Source organism: Callospermophilus lateralis, chromosome 9 (assembly GCF_048772815.1).
Source record: "Callospermophilus lateralis isolate mCalLat2 chromosome 9, mCalLat2.hap1, whole genome shotgun sequence".
In the NCBI taxonomy this organism is placed as follows: domain Eukaryota; kingdom Metazoa; phylum Chordata; class Mammalia; order Rodentia; family Sciuridae; genus Callospermophilus; species Callospermophilus lateralis.
Genome location: NC_135313.1, coordinates 13,214,596 through 13,237,702, shown reverse-complemented (window position 1 = coordinate 13,237,702; position 23,107 = coordinate 13,214,596). Strand labels below are relative to the sequence as shown.

At 38.8% G+C, this 23,107-nt stretch overlaps 1 protein-coding gene across 4 annotated transcripts in view; it reads right to left on the bottom strand.

Annotated features, from left to right (window-relative positions):
• Positions 1-23,107, bottom strand: part of Dock10 (dedicator of cytokinesis 10) — a 236,055-nt gene that overhangs the window by 36,634 nt on the left and 176,314 nt on the right. For all 4 annotated transcript variants that reach the window (XM_077110269.1, XM_076866402.2, XM_076866404.2 and 1 more), the window contains exons 23-31: positions 22,570-22,662; positions 20,751-20,869; positions 18,973-19,042; positions 15,332-15,445; positions 12,786-12,857; positions 7,965-8,111; positions 6,403-6,486; positions 4,099-4,195; positions 2,389-2,433 (exon numbers count right to left, since the gene is read on the bottom strand). In XM_077110269.1, coding sequence (XP_076966384.1) covers positions 2,389-2,433; positions 4,099-4,195; positions 6,403-6,486; positions 7,965-8,111; positions 12,786-12,857; positions 15,332-15,445; positions 18,973-19,042; positions 20,751-20,869; positions 22,570-22,662 — 841 coding nt within the window. The remainder of the gene's footprint in view (positions 1-2,388; positions 2,434-4,098; positions 4,196-6,402; positions 6,487-7,964; positions 8,112-12,785; positions 12,858-15,331; positions 15,446-18,972; positions 19,043-20,750; positions 20,870-22,569; positions 22,663-23,107) is intronic.

Here is a 23,107-nt window from a genome sequence, read left to right as displayed (position 1 = left end):
TTCTGTCATCCAGAGGCATTCAGTGAGATGGGGCACGTTCTGTGCCCAGAAACACAAATGCAAACACAAACGAACACACCATGTCAACTGTTACATGTGATTAAAATGGCATGTTTACAGTACTACTCGAGTTGCATGAGAAAAAAATATTTTCTATAAGAATCAGGGAATGTAGAAATGGATATGCTGAGGTGGGCCTTTGAGGATGCTTCAGAGTTTGGAAGTACAGGTGGAGGCAGGGGAGGTCAGATAGGAGGTTGGGAGAAGCAGGGGGTAGGGTTTTTGTTGGCATAAAATTCTGCAGGCACAGGTGTTTGGAGGGCACAGGTATATGAAGTCCAGTTGGCACAGCCACCAAAAGAGACCTGAGAGAAGGGTTGGGGTTAGGTGACTGAGGAACTTAAGTTCAAATCCCTTGGCCGGCATTTAGGCCCCTTTGCCATTTGCATTCCTGCAGGAAAGGTTAACCCACTAAAGTCTGGCTTGAAGTTCTGTGGCCTGGTGAGACCTGCACTCTGTTGACTAATTGAGATAGTGGCAGGGTGTAAATGAATTAGACAAAAGGGGGACGTGGGGTGACAGACCCAACACAAAGAAGGAGGGACAGGAGAGGGGATGGAGCCTGGGCTGGGGCAGTAGGAATTGAGTAGCAGAAGCAAAATCAGGACAAGTCTGCTGAAGGATGTGAGGGGCAAGGAGAGAGCAAAGCCAAAGGGGGCTACAAAATTATAAGAATGAACTACGAGAAAAGATGTGAAAATTTCCAGAAATAACAGATTTTTTAGAATCATCCATCTCACTTCATAAGTGCAACTATTAATAGTAGTTCCAGCCCCTCCTGTAAGAAAACACGGGGAAAAAAGCTCCTTCATGCTGATATGGGTGATAATTTTACGAATATGACCCAAAAGCACAGGGAACAAAAGCCAAAATAAATAGGTGAAACTACATCAAGCTAAAAGGTTTCTCAGAAGCAAAGGAAACAAAGTGAAAAGATAACTATAGATTGTGAGATAACACTTTTGCAAAATGTAAGCCTGAGCAGGGGTCGATACAGTAGGAACTCACCCAACCCAAGAGCAAAAGAACAACCCGATTAAAAACTGGGCAGGGGACCCGAACAGGTATTTTCCTAAAGGAGACATAAACAGGGAAGGAAAAACCTGCTCGATCATGCTTTCTTTATCCACTCATCAGTTGATGGACACAGGTTGTCTCCCTTCTCTTGTTGCAGTTAATACGGGAGTGCAGAAGGCTCTTTGGCATACAGATTTTATTTTATTTAGACATATACCCAGTTAGGGAATTGCTAAATCATATAGCAGATTTATTTATTTAGTATCAGGGTACTAGAGATTGTACCCAGAGGTAATTAGCCACTGAGTTACTAAGTTGCTTAGGGCCTAAGGTTAAATCCCTTAGCAGGCATATAGGTCCCTTTGTCATTTGCATTCCAGGCTTTGAACTTGCCATCCTCCTGCCTCAGCCTCCTGAGCTGCTGGGATGACAGGTCGTGCCACTGGGTCCAGCTTATTTTTAATTTTTTGAGTAATATCTGTGCTGTTATCCATAGTGGCTGTACTAATTTACATACCCACCACCTTTTCTCTATGCATTCTCACCAGCACCTGCCATCTTTAGTCTTTTTGATATGAAATCAGCATTTTGAAGAAATATCTGCACTCCCATGTTTATCTAAGAGTTCTTCAAGGTAGTCAGGATATGAAAACAACTGAAGTGTCCATGTGTGGATGGGGAGATAAAGAAAATAAAAGGTAGTATTATTCACTCTTTAAAAAAAGGAGGGAACATTCTGTCATTTGTAACAACATGGAAGGAGTTGCTAAGTGAACTGAGCCAGACCTGGAAATACACTGCATGATCTCACTTAGATGTGGATTCTTCAAAAGTTGAACTCATAGAAACAGAGGGTAGGAAAGCAGTTACAGGAGGTGGGATTGAGAGAAACAGGATTTTGGTCAAAGGATGTAAACTTTTAGTTATAAGATAAATTGTGGACATCAAATGTATGGCATGGTGACTATAGTTAATAATAGGTAGTGTATAATATTATATAAAATAGGTTACATTGAACAAGTATATATGATATACATATGTAAAATATATGAATTTTATTTATAATACACACTACAAAGATTTCTGATGCTTTGGGAAATTGAAAAATATCAACTTCTGGAGAGTACAATATGAAAGAAATATATTAGTGAGTCATTAAATTATCTGTGAGACAATTTATTTTGATTATATGATATTAAATACAAGACTACTTATTAGCACCATGAAAGCTGGAGATTTATGGTATCTCTACTCATCAATATTATTAGATACCTGGATATTGATTAGGTAGGTAGTATAAGCTATATTTACCTGAGGCGTGTAGCTCTTGAGTTGATTCTGAAGGTGTCAAAGGATCTAAATTTAATACAAATGAACAGAAAGTACATATATACATATATACATATATATACATATATACACATACACTTTCAGTTACACACATATTCATTAACTATGTGTAATTTATAAATGGAAAATTAAAATATATTTTTTTAAATTATAACTGAATCTCTTCTATATTTTTATTTTTCAGGAGGATTACCTTCGGTTGTTAATTGGTTTCCCTAAGGGAAAATGTCTTGAACAGAATTATTTTAATAGCTCCTACAAAGGTTCTATTTTTCTATAAAATGAAACCAGCCTGTTTTGAAACACACTTTTATGTTCACTGTTTATAATATCAGACCTATCAAGAAATGGTCAGGCCTTTTTCTGAGGTATTAATAATGAACAAATGGAAATAAAATGACCAAATAAGAATTTGGTGCTCCTAAAAATCAACTTAGTTAACCAATAATAACTTGACCCTAACTTGTAAAAAAAATTCAGAACCCTAAAAATATTATGGTCTAAAATATTATTTCTACCTTTTTTTCTTTGGAAAGTGCTTTATGGGGGTAACATACATGGATTATGTTTAAGATTAAAATGCCACAACTTTTATAGGCTTGATACTATAATTTTCCCTCTAAAATAATGGTGCAAGCTATCGTAGGCTTAAGGAGCCTCTTTACCATCTTTGTTTCTGCTTTCGTCATCTCAATGCTGTTGTATTTCATTCACTACTTACATGTAAAGCATTTCAAGTTCCTAAATTATTATAGTATTTTCTTTGCATCTTGGTGTCTAGATGGGTAATTTTCTATCAGGAACCTCCTACAGCTCCCCCAATATACACTTTTTAGTTTTCAAAATAATAAAGAAAAATATTTCCTACAGACTCTTTGTGCTTAAGTGCAGTCAACAAAAGACCCAGAATCTCCTCCTGAGGCGGGTGCCCTCTCCCTCTCTGGTCTGGGAGAGTCAAGTGTTTATGATGCTGTGCTCTTTCCTCCCTCCTAACCATTCCCTCCTGTTCTTCCACTTTTCTTTGTACAATTCTTTGAAGTTCATTTTGACATAATTATATACACATTAATTGAAACTCCTAAATGATATTTTACTCACAAAGTATAACTTTCTTCCTGCAATTATTTTGATATCTCAAAATCAATGGAAAGCTCTCTTTTGGAGCCAGTAAAGTAAAGCACAGGAAGATTACAGGTTACAATTCTTTGTTATAATCACCAGGTTTAAAATTGTGTTCATCTTTAGTGAAAATGGACAGACACAAACATTGAGAAACATAGAGTTGTATTCTTTAACCATATACAATCAACTTCTTTTGAACTTTAATGATCAGATTATCTGGCTCTGAGATTCATGTTACAATTGCAGATAACACTATGATTGAGAAGGTAAGAAAACAATAACTAAAGGCAAAATAAATAAAAGTGTGGGAATTATTAATCAAATGATAATTAAAATTATTATTATTATTAGGCACCAGGGATTGAACTCAGGGACACTCAGCCACTGAGCCACATCCCAGGCCTATTTTGTATTTTTATTTAGAGTCACCATTGCTGAGGCTGTCTTTGGACTCGAGATCCTCCTGCCTCAGCCACTGGGATTAGAATTGTATGCCACCAAAGCTGGCTAATTAAATTATTAATTAAATAAAACTCAGGGAATTATTACCTGGAATGTTTGCTGATCTTATGGGAAGACACAATGGAATAAAATGCTCATGTTGACATACTTCTTGTAGAAAATCAAATTTATATTGGCACAGTGTCTGAAAAAGAGTCAAACTGAATGACTATGATTTATACAACAAGGAAGTCAATAGAAACAAACTAAATCTGCACTGGAATCTTATTCATAAAAAGAGGAGTTGCTATTGTGTGGTCAGCAAATAACTGAGTTTAAAGGATTCTGTGCCCTCTGAAGTGGTACTTGCGTGAAGCTCCCTGTCTTTGGAGACTGCTCAGGGTTCTTTCCTCAAGAAAGATCCCATTTGTAACCTACATGAGGCTTCTATGAGACAAGGTCCTGAGTCATGTTTTGTGCTTCTTTTAGTTTATGTCATAACAAGTTTATTGTGATAAAAATCCTGCTGCACCCTAGGAACACTGTTCTCTCAAAAACTACACTTAAGTCATAAACAGACTCCTACAATCAGCAACTGAGATCCAGAGCTAAGGAAGTTAAGGAAGTCGGTGGTGCAGATCTCTTATAAGAGTGAAATGCTGTATGATACTTCTTAGGGATGTTATTTAATTCTGCTTTCTTCCTTGCCCTATCAAAAAGGTCTAAGGTTTCAATAATGGTTGAATGTGGACAATGACAGTGTAGTCTAGATATGGTCTATGATGAATGACTGTGGCACATGTGTTAAGAACAACTGCATCCCAAGGACCACTAGCACATTCATAAGTGCTCTACTTTTACCTCATGCAGGCTAAGTAACCATTCTTTAAGACCAAATTAGATCACCATTATTATATTCACTAATATCAGCTCACACACACAAAAATATATCCCATGTACTCAGATGCCCTAGGATTGTAGTTTGGGGTATCATCAATTAATAATTTAAAATACTACCATTTTAAATAAGTACAGTATTTCACATATCCTCTTATACAACATAGTGAACAGGAGTGTAAATTAATCACGTTAATTCTTTTTCATGGAGAACTTCACTCATTCTCTTTTGTTTTTGGAAATATATATAATTTGGTTCTACTGCAATTTTATCTCAGCCAATATTCTGCAAATTTCATGAATAATGGAGCACAAATATACACTTTCAAGAAATGTTTAGAGAGAAATTGAATTTTCAAACCAAATTACATTTCATCATGTAATACCCCCGATCAAAAGTAAATTTTTACTGTTGCAAAACTATTGTTCAGACTCCTAAGCATGACATAAAAGGCTTAAAAATGCCATTATTTACTTTTGGTCTTTATATATATATATTTTTAAACAATTATTTCCCCTTGGAGAATTACTTCCTTCCCAATTCGAAAATAAAGCTGAATGGGAAACTATTATTTCAGGTGACTCATCTTCCCTCCTTTAGAGTCAGGTGTATGACACAAAGCAGGTTGATCACTTATTTCCTCTACAGAATGTATATGAGAAGCAGGAGCAGCAGCAGCTGCAGCCACAGTGCCCTGGCAAATGATCCCTCATTTGTGATTATTCTGAAAGTGCCCTCACTGGTCCTTGCTCTTCTCAATACCTAGTTCTCTAGCTGTTTACTCAATGCCATCACTCCTAACCTCCTTCCAATATCTTCCCTTTGGATGGAACTGGAGTCTGCTTCTGTTTCTTGCCACTGGAAGAAACTTAACTGATCTAACTTTGTTGATCTGCCAATTTCAGTCTTAGATTCCTCCAGCATGTGCCATATGATAGCTCAGTGGTCTGAACTTGAGAGTGCATAAGAATTACCCCACTTGAAAATGTGTAAGAATCACCCGAATGTCCCATTAAACCAGACTTCTGGGCTTTTCTGATGTTCCCTGACTGGTCTGGGAATCACACCTGAAGAACTACTACTGCTCAGGAGTCCCTTCCTCACCTCCTGGCTCATGCCCCTGTTTGGGTAGGGTGATTGGCCCAAATAGATTGTTCTTTTTGCATAGGACTTAAGGGTGACAGGGAAGTAAGACTTCCAGTGATAAAACCAACACAGCCCAGGATAAACCCGACTATGGAAACTGCAGCTGGAAAAAGCCAGCGGCTGCACCTCCCACAGGAAGTAGCAATGGAGGCAAACACTTTCCTCCACTCCTTTGTCCTTCATTAAGGAAGGACCTGGGAGACTTGCTCAGTAGATGGACCACTTAAAAGGCTGCCTCTCCTTAGCATAGACATTATTTTCTGATGTAGAAAATACCTTACATTTTAAGGTAGATCTACATGGAGACCAATTTACTTATTTACAATGCCAGAGCTTAGCAAGCAGTCACTCCAGCCCATGGTTCTTACCTTGAGGTCCCCAGAGGAGAACATGCTGATGTAATTGTTAACCATCCGAAACACAAACCCTCGGTCCATAAACGTAAAGCAGCGCTAAAAGGGATAAAAGTCTACTTTCAAACATCTTTACTAGAGGAATCATCAAAGATTTTAGGAAAGATGATGATATATTTTGAAGCAAAATAACATTTAATTAAGTGGGTTAATTAAAAACGCAGCTTCATAACTGTACCTTATATGTGTTTTTTAAAAAAATCTTTAAAATGTGCTTAAGCATTCTTCCACATATGGCAACTAATTGAAATACTCGATATAGTATATACGTCAGAAAGTTACAAATCTGTATTTATCAACTATATAAAACATCACTTACTATTTTCAATGAAATATTAATAGCAATGAAATATTAATGATTTTCCCAAATATTTTATTCTGTGAAGCGCTTCAAATAAACTACCAGTATAACAATAAATTTTATGTCCATAGGTCTTAAAATGTGGTAAATAACTAAAGTAATATTTTTTTCTCCTTTACCCTCTTCCCCTTTAACCCTGACCATCCTTTTCTCTCACTGGAAGCAAAGGAAGAGAAAAGAAAAAATGAGAGGCAAAACATTGAAAAATAAATAAGGTAAGAAAAAAATAGGTAAGAAAAAACTACAGTGTATAATTTTGAGTGATTTTTAACACATTAGAAAATAATTTAGACCAAATTAAAGCACAACAAAGACGATCCAGGTTAATTTCTCATCTACTGCCATAGCTTCTTAATGTTATATTACTAGCATTTATTTATGAATTCTCACAGCACCCCAGCATGTTCTTGCATCTAACATAAAGAAACAACTAAAGTGGCTTCATCAAGGTTACTGTAGTCATCTGCTGAATAACAGAAGGAAGAGAAGAAAAACACTGTCTTTCTAATTAAGTTCATTGTCTGCTACATGATGTACCATAATTCTGCATGTTGACTTTTTTTTGACTTTGAATTTTCATCTTTTCAATTCAATATGAATCCCTGTAACCCAGAGAAACATAACTGGCCTCCCTATATATCCAGATTCAGAAAGTTGTTGCTGCATATTTAAATTGATAATTTTCTTTTCATATGATCCTTGAGTAATCTTTACATCATCTAAAGCCTCCAGGTAATATACCCAAAGTGATCAATTCCCAAAGGTTTTTCCAAAGTGGCTATTTGATATGATTGTTACAACCATCACAATCTGCAGTGCCATTTCAAGGGCAGAAATGCTTCAGAGAATAATGCAGCTTCTCCTGCAAACATTTCATTTTTCTCTTTAAAATTATTTAGAAATACCATGATTTGACAACATTCAAATGGATACTTTTATCCATTTCAAATATCTCCTTAATATTTCCTCAAGGAGAGACTCCAAATTGTAAAAAAAAATGAAGAAGTATTTAAAGCAGGAAAAATGTGTAATGAGAACATGCATCTCCCTGTGTTAGTTTTGACTCTTTATCACAGAGATGCGAGTCCATGAACATTTAGCCAACTTGCACTTGCTGCCATGGGGTGTGAGCAGAAACGCTGACTCATAATTGTACCTTAAGAAATCTGGCCACGCTGTGGTTCGCCCGTTTGGTTTCTTCAAGTGCATCTTTGTATTTCCAAATCACATGGTCGGACAGGACCATCACAAGATTGTCCAATTCACTTTGGTAAGATTCAGGAAATCTTTGAGCCCGGGAAAGCTGTGGAAAGAATGGATTATTCATAATGTAGCATGTGAAATACTAAGTGGGGAGGAAATAAAGAGACTTACTTTATAGATTGACAAATAAAGAGCCCTTTTGCAAACTTGAAGGCAATAATAAATAGAAGACTTATATTTCAAGGTCATGACTTCCACCATTTTCATTTAATGTTCCTTTCTATTTTGGTCAATAAATTTTTACCTTTGCATTAAAATTTGAATTATTACATGTTAACTGCAAACTATTCAAACAATAAAGAAATGTACAAAGTAAAATGCAAACTTTTAAAAAGCTCTCTCTCATCTTAATTACCTTCTCTTGCTTCTTGGGGAGTATCTACTGTTAAAAATTTAATGAATATTATCCCAACAGTTTTTGGATGTATAGCTCCATTTAACTCAATTTTAAATTTTAAACTCATATTTTGATTCTTTTAGAACTAGGAGTCCCCTAATCAACAGCTACTAGAAATCAGTGAACGAGATGAGTACAGATATTGGTTTGAAATGTTCCCTAATAACGGATGAGCTTTAGCTAACCTTAACATCCTGGTCCCAGTATGTGCCACAAGGAAGGTTAAGATGCTTGTGACACAAGGCACAGAAGGGCTTGGCAGTGAGATTACATAACACCGAATAAAACTTTGTGAGTCCTGTTTGGACTTCTGTACATTAGGGGGAAATTTGAGATGGCTGAATTGTCTCCACAACTTAAATTTATATAGACCCTTTCTACAGGATCAGTAAGATTCATTCATTTTTACAAGCTGCATTTAAATATTAGACCCAGACACATTTTCACTACACACAGAAACAGAATTTAGAATTAGACGGCAGCATATATGAAAGCAACAATCACTTTTTAAGTCATCAAAGCACATTTGTAGTTTCCTCTTTTCATTTGTGATTTTCTAAGATCCAATAATTATGTCAATGCCTATGTTTTCTCCACAATGCCCTGGGCTTTGCTATCGCCTTTCTTCTTCCTTTTTTCATCCCTATCTTTCAAAGACATTCTGTGGTCTACCTCTACTCTTAAACCAAAGACTTTCAGCCTGTTCTCTGGAAGAACATCAGGAAGGCTTGAGGTGGAAGAATTCCTGTACCAGAGATGGTGGCATCCTGTCTCAGGACAGGAGAAGGAAGTGAGTTGACAGCAGGCTTCCTGAGCTGCAGAGCTGGAACAAGCTGGGCTATGGGAGGGCCAAGAAGATGAGGAGTAGGCCCTGGAGGCAAGGGCTGAACATCAGGCATTTGGGAGCTCTTAGGAGTAAGGAGAGCAATGGGGAGCGAAAATCTGAGCAGTTCAATGGACCTTTGGGGTAAGAGATGAGTGTGAGAAGCTGTTCAGTAGCTCCCAGGAAACAGGGACTCACCTTAGTCTGAAGGCAGGGGGCGCTATTGGCCTAACCATATTGGGTCTCTCAGAGGACCAGCACCTTTTTATACTCCCTAAATCTCCTGAAATTAGTGACTGAAATTTCTCTAACGGTGAAGAAGGCCATTCACTTCATAATTTATAAAGAAAAAAAAAAAGAACAGCTTGGGAGAAGTTTACTATAATTGTCTTTATGCAAAATGATGATTTCAGGTCTTTTCCTATTGTGATCAGTAGAGATGGTGAGAAAATTGTCAGTGTTGGGCCCCTGAAAGAACTCTGGAGGGTGGGGTTATCAGGGAAGCTGGTAATGAGAAGCAAGCCTGCGTCATGGAAGGTGGACTGGTGGACAGTGTTGTGTGTGATCATTTATTCCTAGGCTGCTTATGGGTGTGCTCTGTGACCTACTTATGTGAGAAGATGCACAGTGGTGATAACTGGAGGAGAACTTTCCCCTAATCCATTCTTTTACAGATGAGAAAATCAATTCTGAGATGTTAAGTGTCATTTTTTATCATCTAACAAGTTGGTGACAGGGGAGGGATTACGATGGTGAGGATTTCCAGTCTGGCTTAATGATAGAGATAGGAATCATTCTAATCTTTATTTTAGATTTTTCTCTTCCTTCCAGGCAGGAGGCTCTTATCTCTGGAAGTGGAAGAACAGATGCAGCCAAAAAGCAAACATAGGACTTAAGGTGAAGAGTTGGGAACAGCAGAGATTAAAGGTGCAGCCAACACATTTGTTATGCTAAGGTCAAGGCCCCGGTGGGAAAGGCCTAGGGCCTGGAAGCCTCTGGATGGAGCTTCTGGGTGGGTGACCTTAAGGAAGTAGCACAGTGCCCTTAACCCTTAATGTTGGTAGAAATGTCCTACCCTCCCCACTAACAGCCAGTACTTCTCCCATGTGAGAGACACCCCAAAGGCCTTGCCCTGCAAGGAAACAGGCAAACTCCTGGGAGCTGAACCCCCTCCTGTCCTGGGACTGAGGACTTCTTGGGATGAATAAAGTGGGAAAGACAATGTACTACAAGGGGCTGTAAAAATTAGCTAGTGTGTATGAGCAGGAGCCAGGGGAGTACCTTTGAGACTGGACACTAAGGGGTTTCTAAGAGGCCAGAATGTTAAAGGGGTAAATTAGAATTTAAAGGCAAGGGGGTGCTTTTTTGGGGCACAGGATCAATTAAAGCCTCAGAGATAGGCAGGTTCTCAGAATCAAGGAGATGGGCCACTTAAGGGAAAGTTGGAAATGTCTGAGTTACCTTGGCAGAGGAGGGAGGACAGAGTAAAAGATGGAGGAAATGGACATGTGGGAATGGCCATGAGACCAGAAGAGCCACCAGAGTATCAGGTTCCACAGGTAGGTCCAGGAAACACCCTCCACACCCAGGTCATCAAGAAGGTGCTAGAGACAAGCCTCACTCTGATGTTCAGTGGTGCCTCCTTGTCTGCAGGTAGGAGAAGCAACAGCTATGGGGACCATGGGCCACCATAATTGCAGAGGCCCTGTGTGGTACTTAATCTCCATCAGCCAGGAGGCTGTAGCTATTATAAATAGCAAGGTTGGAGGAAAGCAAAGGGGGCTTGACTCTCAGGACCTGTGGAGCTGGCTAGCGCTGTGCAGAAACCCTATAGACAAAACAAAGCAACCAGCAATGGTGGCAATTTGCATCCATTAAGTAGGAAAGAAGGAACATCTGGAAGATTAAGATGCTCACTCCAATAAATAGTCGTTATTTTTCTCTCCCGGACCTGAGTCAATGTTCACATCTGGTACACATCAAGTGAAGAGGTGGCAGGGTCCCTAAAGAGAAACCCGTAAAATAGTACTAAGTATACACTCTAATGATTCTACTACTTTTATTTTATTTTTCCACAAATGCCCTACAATCATTTGTTCAGGCTACTGTCCACTGGGGAGAGGGGAATAATAACACATTTCAAGGACATTTGGATACAGATCCAAGTTGAAATCGGTATCTGGAAACCAAACACATCTCCATGTCTGCACTGTTAGAGTGAGGACTTGCAGGGATTAAAAACGGAGTCTTGACTAAATTTCTGTTAACAATAGGTCCACTGGGCTCAAAGATCCAGCTAGGAGTCAGTTAACTGGTCACAACTGTACAGTGGGAATTGACAAAACTGACATTTGGAGCAACATTACACTGACTGCGTGCGGGTCCTGTGGTACCACCCTAGCGGGGAAGCCAAATGGACGCTCTGACGCTGCTTCTCCCCCACAAAAAGAGTAAATCAGAACAGCAGCCCTAATCCCTGCCACGCCCCCTCATGCAATGTTATTCTGTTCTGATTTACCCTCCTGGAGGGGAGGAGACAGTGCCAGAGTCTTGTCCTTGGTCTCACCCAAATGAGAGCTGAGAGAAATAAGTGTGAAACTGAGGTGACGCCTCTGGATGTGTCTTGGTCTTTGTCCAGTTGTGATTGTGAGTTGTCATACGCAGCAACCTGCCCCAAGTGGAGGGTGAGTACTGAGGCTGAGAGCACTGTGGAATTAGGGTTTGGGTCCCACTAACAGGTAAGTTAACGAGAATTTCAGAGCCCCGAGCTAGGGTGAGGGGATTGAGAATGGATTGTAGTGCAGGTAAGTGATGACTACATGGTGGCCCCTAAGGAGACCTGCTGCCATGATAGGAGCTGTAGTTAATCCTCTCAGGTAAAGAGTCTCAGTGGAGCTGAGGAAGAGCAAATTCAAGAATGCGTGCAGTGTGCTATGCAGACTGCAGACTGTGGAAGCCATAGCCATGCAGAGCTCAGATGCTCCTGCAAGACAATCTACTGGGAAGAATGTAAAAAGACAATGCATCAAGCACACACCACGGCCACACTCTCCCCATGCTGCTCCTATTCAAAGACTGAGCTTGCTGAGGTCCTAGAGCTAGATGATCTGCAGAATCCTATAGTGAGCCTTCTTTGTTCTCAGACTACCCACTGGCCTGGCCAAAACTTTCTCATTGAATGGCCCTTTCCAGCCAATCCTCCTTCCTTCTTCATTTTCTTTTACACACATCAGAACTTCCTATTTCTTTTTTCCTGTCCCTTTTTCCTTTATAGCTATTTTTGCCCAAGAAATTTTTTGTGCTTGTAATTCTTCCCTGGCGTGTGCTTTTGGATGGGTCTGTACTGACATACATGATCATTTCCTCCACTTAAAGAAAACAATTAACATAAATTGCTAAGGTTTCCAAAGCCAATAAAAATGGAAATAAGGAGAGCCTGTTCATCAGTGTGATTGCTGGCTGACATTATATGACTATATTATACATGATCTTACCTGGATTTTATTTGTGTCAATCAAGTGCTGTGCCATTGATTTGAGGATAATTGCAAAGAAGAACCAGGAATGCTGTTAGGAAAAGGAAGAGACAATAACAACTTATTGTCCTATGGTAAAATAATGATAATTCTGTTCTTCACAATATGTAATATTGTCCCACCTTTATCTTAATTGTGTATTCTTTGAAAATAAATGAACCAGGGCAATAATATATTTCTATTATTTCAGGATGATCTTTACAAAGATACAATGGTAAAAGTACATGTCAGATATTTTGGTTCTCAATTGTCTCAAAAAACCTTTAGACTAAAATAAGTTATTCGTTTACTTGACATGACTGATAAATAATTATTATTTATTCATAGGATGCTCTATTTTTTTTCACTTAGTTAAGAAAATGATAACTTTTCACAGCAAGTCAATCCCTAAAATTTCCAGGGATATTGGGGAGTGTAAAAATAAATGGTTATATGTTTAAATAGAAGTTAGAAGTCAAGATGACAAAGTGCTAAATAAAATGCTTGCTCATCCTACCTTGAAAAATATAACTTCATAACACTCTGGACTGCCACACCCAATGTGGGACCTGGGCAGAGCAGGACCCTTGCCCCTCCTGCACCTTGAGGGGCCTGGGGCCCAAGTATGGCTGTCCTTCCTGCATATCAAGAGCTGTCCATGATCCTGCTTTTCCTCTCTGCTAGTAAGGGCTCCTTCTTGGGGTCTGGCATTGCACCTAGGCAACTAGATCCACACTCCGGAGGAAGGACATAAGGAAAAGTCTAAGCAGCCCTGGAACCAGGTGGAGGCTCCTGGGCCTCTCCAGGTCTAGAAGGGAGGTGGGTCTCCCACTGGGCATGTTTTCTTAGTCACTCTATATGTTGGCCTTGAGAATGGGTGCATGTTCTAAGGCATGAGGTGGAGGGGGTGCCATACATTGTTACCACATCACATAAATGATCACCATTTACTTATTTGCTCTAGTGTAAATGAACATTGAATTATATAGCCACTTTTAGGGTGATACAATGTTGTCAAAAATTTTTGAGCACACAGTCCTAATTCCAGAGGGTTGACTGAGATGAGAAGGAGCAGAGGCAGTTGTAGCTTAATGAGGGGATCAATTCTTAGTTAAAAAAAAAAAAAATAGAAGTAAAATTCACATGGTCAGGAACATTGAATGAATCCAAGGCCTACTGCAATAATATCCCGTCTCCTATCTTGCCCAGAATGGCTTTTTTTTTTTTTTTTTTTTTTGGTGTGAGTGTGGTGCTGGGGATTGAACCCAGGGCTCTGTGCATGCAAGGAAGGTACTCTATCAACTGAGCAATGTCCCCAGTCACCAGAATGGCATTTTTAACCTTCAAACTGTCCCAACATTTGTCTCTGAATTCAATCACTCTCACAATGGCCGTCGGGCATACCAAACAACCCACGCTTCTCCGACTTCATCTCACCAGCTAACCTTCCCCTAGCCTCCACTCCACATGCTGTACTGCTGCCCTGTGACTTATCAAAGGTCCTTCCCTCCAACATGCCACTGGATGATCCCCAAGGCAAGCTCCCTCCCTCCGTCAGGACAATTTCTGCTCCGCTATTGCCTTCGTCATGGGCTCCAACCTGCCCACCCTAGTCGAGACTTCCAATCAAACTTTGTCCTCAGGACTCCCAGTTCCTCCGCTGTTGCACATTTTCTTTACCAATCTGATTTCTCACCTTTAACATATGATATAATTTATTCATAAATTACATGTGTAATTTTATTTTCATTCCCCAGTAGAACATAAGCTCCTCCAGGGCAGAAATTTTCATTCTGTTCTCTGATGCATCCCAAGTGTTAGGAGTGTGCCTGCTGCAAGAGGAGCCCTTGGGATACATGGGGTGGACAAATGGAATGAATACCCTCATAGGCTTAATTCAAGAAAATGAACCGCTTCACCCAGGATAATTTGATTTTAGTGAACTCCTGGTGATGCTTGTTGATCCTGACTTCCTTTTTCAGCTATACCCTATCAATGGTTCATTCCTCAAGTCCCAGTAGATAATTAAATTTAGCTTAGGCCTAAAATCAGGATTCCATAATAGTTTAGAGTTACTGCTTTATAAGCTTCTCACATGATCCAGCTGTGTTTTAACTCTTGGAGACCTAAAAGTGGCTGCTGCTCAGTTTTGCTGTCTTTGGTGTGCTCATTCACATAGCATAGTTGATCTTTTTCAAGGTATTTTTTTCTCTTAACAGTGATTAAAAGTCTCCAAATGCTTTATTGCGTTTCATGGAGAATTTTGAACGTTTTAGATAATTTTCAATGGTTAATGATTGTGCCTTTAGCCCAAAGCTCTTAAAAGATTGAGTCCAATCTACTTTTCTCTTGACACAGATCTCCTTTGCTTAATATTTTTATATGCTACAGTTTCATTATGAATCTTCTGTCAGGAACCAGAAGAAAAATGACCCATGAAATTCAGTGAGTTCTATCACTTTCCAGGTCACAGGAGAGATCCACCCCTTGTACCAACAACTGATCAGCTGTCTCTAAACTTTTTACCTTCAGGACATGCTTTACTGTTGTTGAGTCATTTGATTTCAAAAGACCAGTCACATTTTTCGCCAGCTCCTCATGTATCGTTCTCTCCTTGCATATGCTGGCCTTGAACACGAACTGAAGAAAATCCAAAAAGGAAACAAAGTTAATGACTTTTTAAAAAAAGCCTCAAAAATTAGGCCACATGAATAACTCATTACTCAGAATTATCTGCTCATGCCAGATTTTGTCATGAAATAAATGAAGGCCCACTGGTAAGAGTGGTACACACCTGTTCCTACTTAGGGCTTTGCACGGTAGGGCCTTGCTCACCTAGGCTCTCCTTCAAAGTCTTTTGGTAGAAATGGAGAGAAAGAGCCAGAGAGCCATTTAGCAAGTTCAAGGAAACATGGAGGGCTTTGACCCACCTACGTAGGACACATTCCCCTTCTCCTTCCTTCCACTGGCAACGGATGTCATGGTAGCAATTCTTCATCCTGAAAGGGTAGAGCACCCACTCAAATAGCCAAGTGGGGAAGCGGGTGCCTTCCAGAGGCCGATGGGCTAGGTCCCCCCAAGCCCAGGCTATCTACCATCCCAAGCTCAGATGCAGCTAGGGAGAGGTTCCTGAGAATCGGCTGGCAGTCAAATGACATGTACTGTTTATTATATATATTTTTTTTCATAAAAGATTGGTTTGGAGCTGATTTTCAGTATTTTTTTCATATCTTTAAAGAATATTCATATCCATTTATGGACATAAATCTGTTTCCAATGTAAAATGCTTTTCACTGTATTATAATATTTTACATATGAGTTGGGTTTGCCTCAAGAAGGGTATTTCTTCATAATTTTCACAATTCAGACTTCACTATGATTCAGAGGGAAGGTACACAAGAAAAGGGCTCAAAGCAGAGGCATAGTCACTTCCGAATTTATCGCCATTTCTTTGAACTTCGTAGCATATCAGCACCATGGCGGAGCCTGAGTTTTGCAAGCTCATCTTGAAGGAGAAAGACAAAACTGATAGGTGCATGAAACTAGCTAAAGTTAAGAGCAACACAAATTTTCCCCTTAGAGATTATGCCTCGTCAGGGTAAAGTCATCAGCGACTTTCTAATGCCAAGCAGTTATCTAGCCAGAAGGGCTTTCTACTAGAGCTGAAATTTAAAATTGTGACTACTAGAGCCGGTCAGTGCCAGAAATCACTGGGAACCATGGCATTTAGCTAGATTGACTTTAAACACACATTTTTGAAACAGACATGGTGTTTGTGTGCAGTCTGGATATTGTCGATGGAGTGAGGTAGCAGCATTTAGCACCACTGAACTTGAAATGGTGTTTTTGTTTACTTCTGAATAAATATAAAATTACACTGAATAGCACATGTTTCAAGGGCCTCCAAGCACTTTTTGGAAACAGCCCATCAGTTTTCAATATGATTCTTGCTGTGGGATTTAACATCCACCTGTATGTTAAATAATTTTTCCCACCTGGAGTAAAGATTCAGACTCTTTGATCAAGGGCAGGCTGTCAACAGTGTGGTGTGATGGGAGGCCAGTCACAGAATCAGAGCTGGATGTTCACTTGGTCTCTCTCCCTCATCTTAGGTGACAGAGGAGAACCCTGAGGGTGAGTGAGGCTGACTGCTCAAGTTGACGGTTAAACCTTTAGGGCCCTCTCCCGAGTAGAGTAAAAGTTGTTTACCTTATTAGTAAGCATATGTTTAGATATTTGAATATATATTCTAAAATATCCTTAGGAATTGTTAGTAATCTGAAATTCCACATCAGTGTATTTCCAGATTTGAAGCACTTCAAAACAAACTCAACAAGCAATGGATCTCCTTTATTATACAGTGAAATGGTCTTGTCAGGATATTTCAGATATTCTGGTTAAAAATCAAGACCATGCATAAAGTAAGTAGCATCACAGATGAAGAGTCTGAGAGCTGAGGAACTTAGAAGGAACTAGCCTTGACTTGTCCCCAAAATAGCCAGACTACCAGTGGGTCCTCAGCGTGATTTTCAACTATTCACTGGAATGAAGAATATAACACTGTGTTGAAATGAAGTTGTGTGTACAGAGGATCAAGGGATGACTGTTTTCTTCTTAGTCTCTTTGGGGATTGAAATAGAAAACTGGAATACATAGAGAGGGTGAAATGTATCCAGATTCTGTTGAACAGTACACTCATCAATACCTATAAGAGTAACCTGTGATACTCTCTTAAGCAGAGCATAAGCTAAAAAGGTATCTGTACGTGGAACTGGTTTTTTGTAATTGAAATGTGGGTTTTAGCCAGGCACAGTGGTGCATGCCTACAATCCCAGCTACTCAGGAGGCTGAGGGAGGAGATGGCAAGTTGGAAGCCAGCCTGGACAGCTTAGTGAGACCTTGTTTCAGAGTAAAAAATAAAAAGGGCTGAAGCTGTGACTCAGTGATAGAGTATCCTGGGGTTCCATCCTCCAACCCCCAAAAAAGAAAGAAAGAAAGAATGAAAGGAGGGTCTTATCAGGTAAAATCACAGGGCAGGGAAATCACCATGGAGTCACAAAGTATTGCCAGTATTCTTGCTGTTTTCAGGAAGGGCACATGCTTGTGCCCTCATGTTTTGGGAAGACAGCCAGCATTTCTGGCAGGTAGGAAATATATAGCATAAAACTATAGTGAGAACATACCATCTGAATACCTATGGATGGTATCACAAGGGGCTTATTCCAGAATGCAATTCCTAGTTATTTCCTTTACAGGTGCATTGATAACTGTGATTATTAGTATTATTTTAAAGATCAAGATTCTAACATCAAAAGCCTAAATTCTTCTCTAGTTACATTTCAAGACATCTAGAATGTCTGAGTGTATGTCTGTCCATATATAGTATGAAGTATATTCTCTTAATTTAAAAGTCAGTGTCTCAAAAGATTTAATTTATACATAGACAAAAATTGCAATGCAGATCCTCTGCATATTATAAATCAGATTAAGGTATTTATCTCTGGGTAGTTCTTTCTTTGTATTCAAGGAGAAGAAATGAGGTATCGGGTGTGAAAGTGCAAACATCATCACAAGTTCACTGGCATTAATTCACAGGCCAACTGGAAATGAGAATAGAAACATCTCTGGGTGAGTGCTTCACACAGGACACTGAAGAAAGCAGTGCATATTGATGGGATGGGCAAGTGGTTCATGCCAGAAGATAAAGGACTTAACATACCAGAAGCAGGTACAAATATACAGTAACTGGGAAAATGAAATAACGCCTGAGAAAACAATAAAAAGAGCTAAGAAAATATTACAGAAGAAACACAGAGCATTCAACATACCTTGCGGAACAGTCTTCCCTATATTAACATTAGAATTTCATGTATTTGTAATCTTGACTTCAAGAGAAAAGTCCTTCCATCTTTTCTTCTATCCTTTTACTTTCCTCTCTCCCCATACAAATTTTGTTTGGACATACACACAGTAGATATACATTTAAACATAAACAATACATCTAGCTCATTAATGCAAAAAGATGGAGTTTTGCTACAGGGAATTTAAAAATGGCGGGCACCTGGATCCAACTAAGGAAGAGAGCTTTTCACTTATTGTAGACAGGGAATGCGACAAGCCACACAGCATGAAGGGCTAAGACCAATGTCCCAGTGGCAATTTCATACCTTAATGTATGACTGGACAGAGTGGTCGAGCTGCTCCTCATGGCACTTGGCCACAATGTCGGTCAGCACCCTGGAAAAGCAAAGCTCATCAGTGGTCTTTTGCAGAAGGGAGAGAAACACCACTTTAATTTGTCATTTGATGCTTGGTAAACTGGGTGTTAATCATTGTTGGAAGAATGAATGAACCAGGTTCACACTTTTCTCTTGCTTTCCTCACTCAAATACCTGTGAATCATTTCCAACTTGGAACCTGGAACCACTAAGCTATACACAGTGTCTTACGGCTGCTGTGTCCCACTGGAGACTTTCTGACCAGGTTGAATTGCCAGTTGTAGTCTTTGCATTTGCTGATATTGTCTTCTTGGAAAACAGATCATTTTTTAGGATAAAATTAAAACCGAAGCCTTTAAAAAGAGCTTGGCTTCCAACCTATAGACACACTCTATACTTAGGAAAAATAAATTAGGTTAAGATACAGTTGGGTTTCTTTTCCTGCCTTGACTGGGTTAGGGGTCCAAATAGCAGTAGTGGTGTGAGTGAATTTTTATACTAATACTACTGGTTGCTTCATGTAGTGGTTAGAAATATCTTTGAATTTCAATAGACCTGTCAGCCCAGTATTTAAAAGGCTTTTCAACATAGACATACATAGCTGAATCGGGCATTAGATGAAGGTAGAGTTGGTTACTTTTCACATGAGCCCCAAACTGGCTGATATGGAACCATTACAGATTCTAAAATTGTCAGAACTTCAGGGCTCTATTTAAGAAACTAAAAATCCCCACTCTGGACAAGAGAAGTAATATGCTGTAAACATTTACCAATAGAAATTTCCAGAATGCTGAAACTAATTTTTTAAAAAATGAATAGTAGGAATACATGATTAAATGATTAATTCAAATCATTATTTCTATAAATGCATAACTGATTTTGTCAGTAGCCAGATTAGTGATGTTGAAAGAGTATAACATAACCAAATTTAAAATAATGTTAGTTAAAGAAAAAAATTTAATGTTTTGAAAAAAGTTCTTGTGAGAATATGAAGTGACACAGATACTCTGAGTTTGGCAGTTTCTTACGTATTTAAAACTCAACTACCATACCACCCAGCCATTGCACTCTTGGGCACTCATCTCAGAGAAATAAAGAATTAGAATTATATTTATGTAAAATGTGTACATGAGTTTCTATAGTGGCTTTATTCTTAATATTCCAAACTGGAAACAATTCAGATGTCTTTTTAAGAAGCGAATTGCTAAAACATACTATGGTATGTCCATATCATGGAATACTAACCAAAAGGACAAACTACTAATAGATGAATGAGCTGGATGCATCTTCAGAGAATTATGCTGAGTGTTAGAGCCAATACCACAAGGTTTCATATGTATAATGTAACCTTTTTCCTTTTCTTTTTTTTTTTGTGTGTATGAGCGAATCTTTTACACTGAAAGATGTTGCCATTGGGGGAAACTGGGTAAGGGGTACACTGGTTCTCTCCACATTATTTCTTTAAATTATTTTAATTACATACAACTCTAACATCATCTCAAAATTAAATGTTTCAAAAACATAAAGGAAAACTTAGAAAAAGAAATCTCGTACTTCACTAATGATCATAATAGGTGATTAGAAAGTAAGGATTCAAGAGTGAGAAATACTTATATTTGAGACATGTTCAAATGCAATGTAAACATCATTCAGTTAAAATCAAGCAATCAAGGTTTTGTGTAACCACAGATATGACATCTCTTCTCCCAAGGTTGTGCTATGGATACCTGGTGATAGTTGTACAGATTTCATCTTCCTCATTCTGTACCAGAACTTTGAAGAGCTGATTCAAAATTATAGGCAGAAAACTCATGATTGCTTGAATCTTTTCCACATTCAGTAAATTCTGTAGAAAATTGGCAGGAAAAAAAATATAGTTTAAATTTTAAAGCATGCTCTGGATTAAAGACTTAAATGTAAGACATGAGACTCTAAAATTTCTAGAAAACTTTTGCAACACTGATGGAGGTAATAATTTTTTGGACATGATCACAAAAATACTGGTGACAAAAGTGAAAATAGACAAAGGGAATTACATTTAACTAAAACCTTCTACCCAGCCTGTGATACCATCAACAGAGTGATGAGACAACCTGCGGAAGGGAATAAAATATGTGCAAACCATACATCGAATGAGAGTTGCATAGCTAAAGTATATAAGGGACACAACAAAATATCAACAGCAATTAAACACGCAACACAATTAAAAACCAGACGAGGATCTGTAAAGACATTTCTCAAAAGGCATAGAAACAGTCAACAGGTATATGAAAAAGTGCTTTGCATCATTCACCATAAGAGAAAGGCAAGTTAAAACCACATTAAAATATTCTCACACCATGAGAATGCTGTTATTAAAAAGGTGAAAATTAAGAAGTATTGGTGATGATGTGGAATAAGAAATCCTGTTACATTGTTGGTAGGAACGTAAATTAGACAGCCATCATGGCAAACAGCATGGAGTTCTCAAAAAAGTTTAAAGCAGAACTACAATAGGACCCTGCAATCCCATTACATATTCAAAGAAAACTGAATCAGAATATTAAAGAGACATCTGCTCTTCCAGGCCCATTAAGCATTATTCATAATAGGAAGGAACATGGAATCAACTTGTGTCCATTAACAGGCAAATTAAGAAAATGTGGTAAACAGAATACTATACAGCCTTAAGAAAGGAAATCCTGTCACCTGCAGCAACATGGATGAACTTGGTGGACATTATGAAATAATGTGAAATAGGCCAAGCACACAGAAATACAAATGCCACATGGTCTCAGTTATATGTGGAATCTAAAAAAAACTGAATGCATAGAAGCAGAGAGTGGAAGGGTGGTTACTGGGGACAGGGGAATGGGTATTGGTGACATGGTGGTGAAAGCCTACATTTCCAGTAGACCAGAGGAGTAAGTTCAAGAGATCAATTGTATGGCATGGTGATGGTAGTTAATAACAATGTATTTTATGTTTGACCATTTCTAAGAGAGTGGATTTTAAATTTTTCCACAACAAAATATAATAAGTATGTGAGGTTGTGCATTTGCTTGATTTAGTCTTTGCACAATGTATACTTATTTTAAATTGTGTTGTACCCGATAAATATATGCATATAGTTTGTGTAATTTTAATTAGTCAAATATGTAAATAAATAAATAAGGAAAATATAATAGATCATATTCTGCTGGTGTTTTTCAGAACTTGAATGTGAATATCGTGGCTCACCTTTCCCTGGCTCCATTCTTCACTGAGCTCAGCAGAGTGTGAAGATAATTAAATGTCTCCATTTAATTAACTACAGCAAATCCATTCTGATTTTTCAATCATTTTTGTTTTGGAGAACAATGATCTTTACTTTGTTTTATTCAACAGATAGAACTACTTAGATATCATGAAATAAAGTCATTTACTCTCTGAATTAATATCTCATTTTAAAATCATCAGGGCTAGTCACCTCTTTGTTTGCTCCTCAGTGGACAGTGTGAGGTCTCTTTGGTCTGTTTTACCCTGGAGACCACTGGAGTTACTGGAGCTACTGGCACGTTGCCTTACCTTACAAGAGCGGACGAAATTCGAGGTAGGTGACTGGGACATGTCTTTCTCTCGTTTTTGGCACTCTTGGAAAAATGCGTTTACGTGCGGATCCTGCAACAGCAACAGATGTTTATTTCTGACGATGCACATGAGCTGGTGTCCCACATTCAATGTGGTGTGAGATGAGCATTTCTGCAGGGCAGAGGCCTGGATGTACTGTACTGTGTCACGAAGCCTGAGTGACAAAGTTCCACCTTCGATGGGCCTTGGGGTCTATCGAAGGCTCCACCTGCACTGTAAAGCTCAGGTGCTTTCCATCTCAGTTTCACAGGCTTTGCTGTCCTTCTTGGCCACGTGACAATGGGTGGAGAACTACTTCCTGGGACTGAACTCCTTTTATTGTAAAGGTCCTTTGTTTATTCTTCCCGCTCCTGCTTTTTTCATAGAATTCCACCAATTTCCCTTCCGTACACAGGAAAGTATACTTTTTAATGGGCAGAGGGGTATTGGGTGTTGTCCATGGAGGAAATCATACTGCAAAGGTGATATCATTCTG